Consider the following 2,715-nt stretch of genomic DNA (forward strand, 5'->3'; position numbering starts at 1 on the left):
GGAGGCCCGGCCACCAGGCGCTCGCATTCGAGCCCCAACCCTGGGCCTGGCTCCAGGGTGGGGCCCCGGCTGCGCCATACCGGGCGACATCACGGTCCTTGATGGAATTCTATTCATAAAGGGCTTTTTGACCCGCTCTTTGTCTGACCCATTACCTAGGACCTGTTTGCCTTGGGAGACCCTACCAGGGGCATTTAGCCCCTGACAACATAGCTCCTAGGATCACTCGGGTACTCAAACCCCTCCACCACAATAAGGTGGCGGTTCAAGGAGGGGCTGGTTTCACATATTTGGGAGTAAATGTATTATTTGACTTGAAGGGTAGGTCATGCTATTGTGCTATTTTCTTTGACTGGCATGTGTACTACAATGAAATCAAGTGTCCACATTTCCTTCAAGTCAAAATACTTTTACTCCCTGGTTTCACATATTTGCGAGTAAAATTATTATTTGACTTGAAGGAAATGTGGACACTAGATTTCATTGTAGTACACATGCCAGTCAAAGAAGATAGCACAATAGCATGACCTACCACTGTCCCTCGTTACTACACAAGTCAGTCTCAAAAATAACATCCTTCCTCAAAGTTTGTATCCAGTAGAGATACTCTGTATTTACGTAGGAAGGTCAACCAGGGTTTAGAAAAGACACTTTAATGTCAAACAAAAGCAAGGATCAAATCATTAGTTACCCACTTATATGAGTGGCCTAATAGGTGGTTTACAGCTGGGCCTGCATGCCATTTTTGGACATGGTTATAATATATACATACAATATCGTAAGGACAGGCCTGCACTGAAGCCTGGGCTTGTTCCCCATAACCCCTATGGAGCTTTTATGACATGTCATGCAAATACGATCAAATTAGATGTAAAGCACATCCATATTCACAGTCTGACATGATACTAAACATCTAGGATGGCACAATGTAAAATCATGGTCCCCTGTCATCCAGACTCCTGACTTCCCTGCAGGCAACAGTTCCTTTGTGTTTTCTTCCTGGTGAGAGAAGGGGATATATACTTATTGATGTATTTAAAGATAATGCTTTTCAGCAGCTAAGAGAGATACTTGATAATTTGAAGAACATTTTTTGGATATCTGCAAATGAGGCACTTCATATTCTTTCATGTTACTTCTTTACCTATTAGACTTCCTTATAGTGATGTGGAGTTTTTTTTTTCTGAATGCAGAAAAAAAGCATTTTATATTATTTTATTCACTTACCTGTTCCTCAGCATATGAGTTGCCAAATATTCTTCATAAGAGATCTGAGCAATGAATACTCCTTTCTCCTTAATGCACTAAGTGCCATTCATTGAAGATGATTGGCAGATGGCTATAGATCTGATTAGACCTACCTTTACATTAACAGACTAAGGGAAACCCAGTATAAGCTTCTACTCAAGCCGCATATCACCTCTGTTTCTTAGCACAAAATACATCATGCCTTTTCTCCTTAATGCACTAAGTGCCATTCAGATATGGGGATGCATTTCCACTGCGTTTGGCAGTGTAATTAATTCCCAGTTGCATATTTAAAATCTAAATCAAGAAAGACCCTGGGCTCTTTCTCTTATAACTGGGAATTTACAAGTATTGCTGAAGCATGATTCCATCCAGTCCACACTGCTGTCTGTGTCAGCAGTTCCTGATGACTGAACTGACAGCCGAAATTTACAGAACAAAAATAGCTTTTTTTAGGTTCATTAGGAAAAAATATGTTATGTATGAATTAGATTTTTAAAAGGTACATTATTATTATTATTTATATTTATTGATTAATTTCCTCTCCTTGCAATGCAGGGGGAAAGTGAAAAGGAAAACACCAGGAGCCTGATCTCTCATAACAGATACCTGCAAACAGTTTGCAACACACAAAACACAGGAGATTTGTGTGATTATAACACTTGTCTGTGGAGGTGACACTCCATTAAATGCACCAGAGGAAAAATAAAATAGACTTTGGTGTGGACTGACACATTTGAGAGAATGGAAGTCTATCTGTTGCATGAGATGGGCGAGTGACAGATGTCAAAAATGCTTCTAAAAATTATTTTCCATGTGATTGCCTTTTCCCTCAACATATTGCAAACATATTTATAAGCTTCTCTTAATTGCTTGCAAATGCATTCCACACAATGGATCTAAGTTACCCTGCCTAATGTTACCCTGTGGTATAGAGACCCTTCCTCATGAAAGAATGCAGGCTGTTATAAAAGGGGCCAAAGGGTATATCCTGAAGGTGTGTCACCTTTTCAAGATTATTTACCAGCAGACCTGAAAACATTACTGTTAAGGGTTAGGTGCTCCTTTGTGTAGAAGACCCCGCTCAATACCTCATCTTGAGACACTACATGATACACAACCTGGTATGGTTATTGATGAATGGTCACTCTAAACATGCTTATGTACCATGAACTGGAGATCTTCTGTTCAGTTTCAGTTTTTTCTTTTTTGATCTTGATGTGTACATGACGCTTGTTATTTGTGCACTATTTTCTGTTAGTTACTGTTCAGTAGTTGCTTTCTCTGAGAGACAATTTTGAAATGAAATGTTTAGTTACAATGTTACAGTATGTAGGTACATGTGCTGTCATGTGTCTGTACAGGTGAAACAATCCTCTGTCTCTGCAGTATTTTTTGCAGATTTTTATATAAATGCTGGTATTTAAATAATGGCAGAGATAAAAAGATCATACAAAGTGGAATTAA

General features: G+C 39.2%; 1 protein-coding gene across 1 annotated transcript in view; it reads left to right on the top strand.

Annotated features, from left to right (window-relative positions):
• LOC109952276 (copine-2-like) overlaps positions 1–2,040 on the top strand; it is a 35,673-nt gene extending 33,633 nt beyond the window's left edge. Inside the window, exon 11 of the mRNA XM_020587263.1 lies at positions 1,807–2,040. Within this exon, the coding sequence (XP_020442919.1) occupies positions 1,807–1,926 (120 nt within the window). The 3' untranslated portion in view covers positions 1,927–2,040. The remainder of the gene's footprint in view (positions 1–1,806) is intronic.
• The last annotated feature ends 675 nt before the right edge of the window (positions 2,041–2,715 follow it).

This window comes from Monopterus albus, unplaced genomic scaffold, assembly GCF_001952655.1.
Source record: "Monopterus albus unplaced genomic scaffold, M_albus_1.0 scaffold448.1, whole genome shotgun sequence".
Taxonomy (NCBI): Eukaryota; Metazoa; Chordata; class Actinopteri; order Synbranchiformes; family Synbranchidae; genus Monopterus; species Monopterus albus.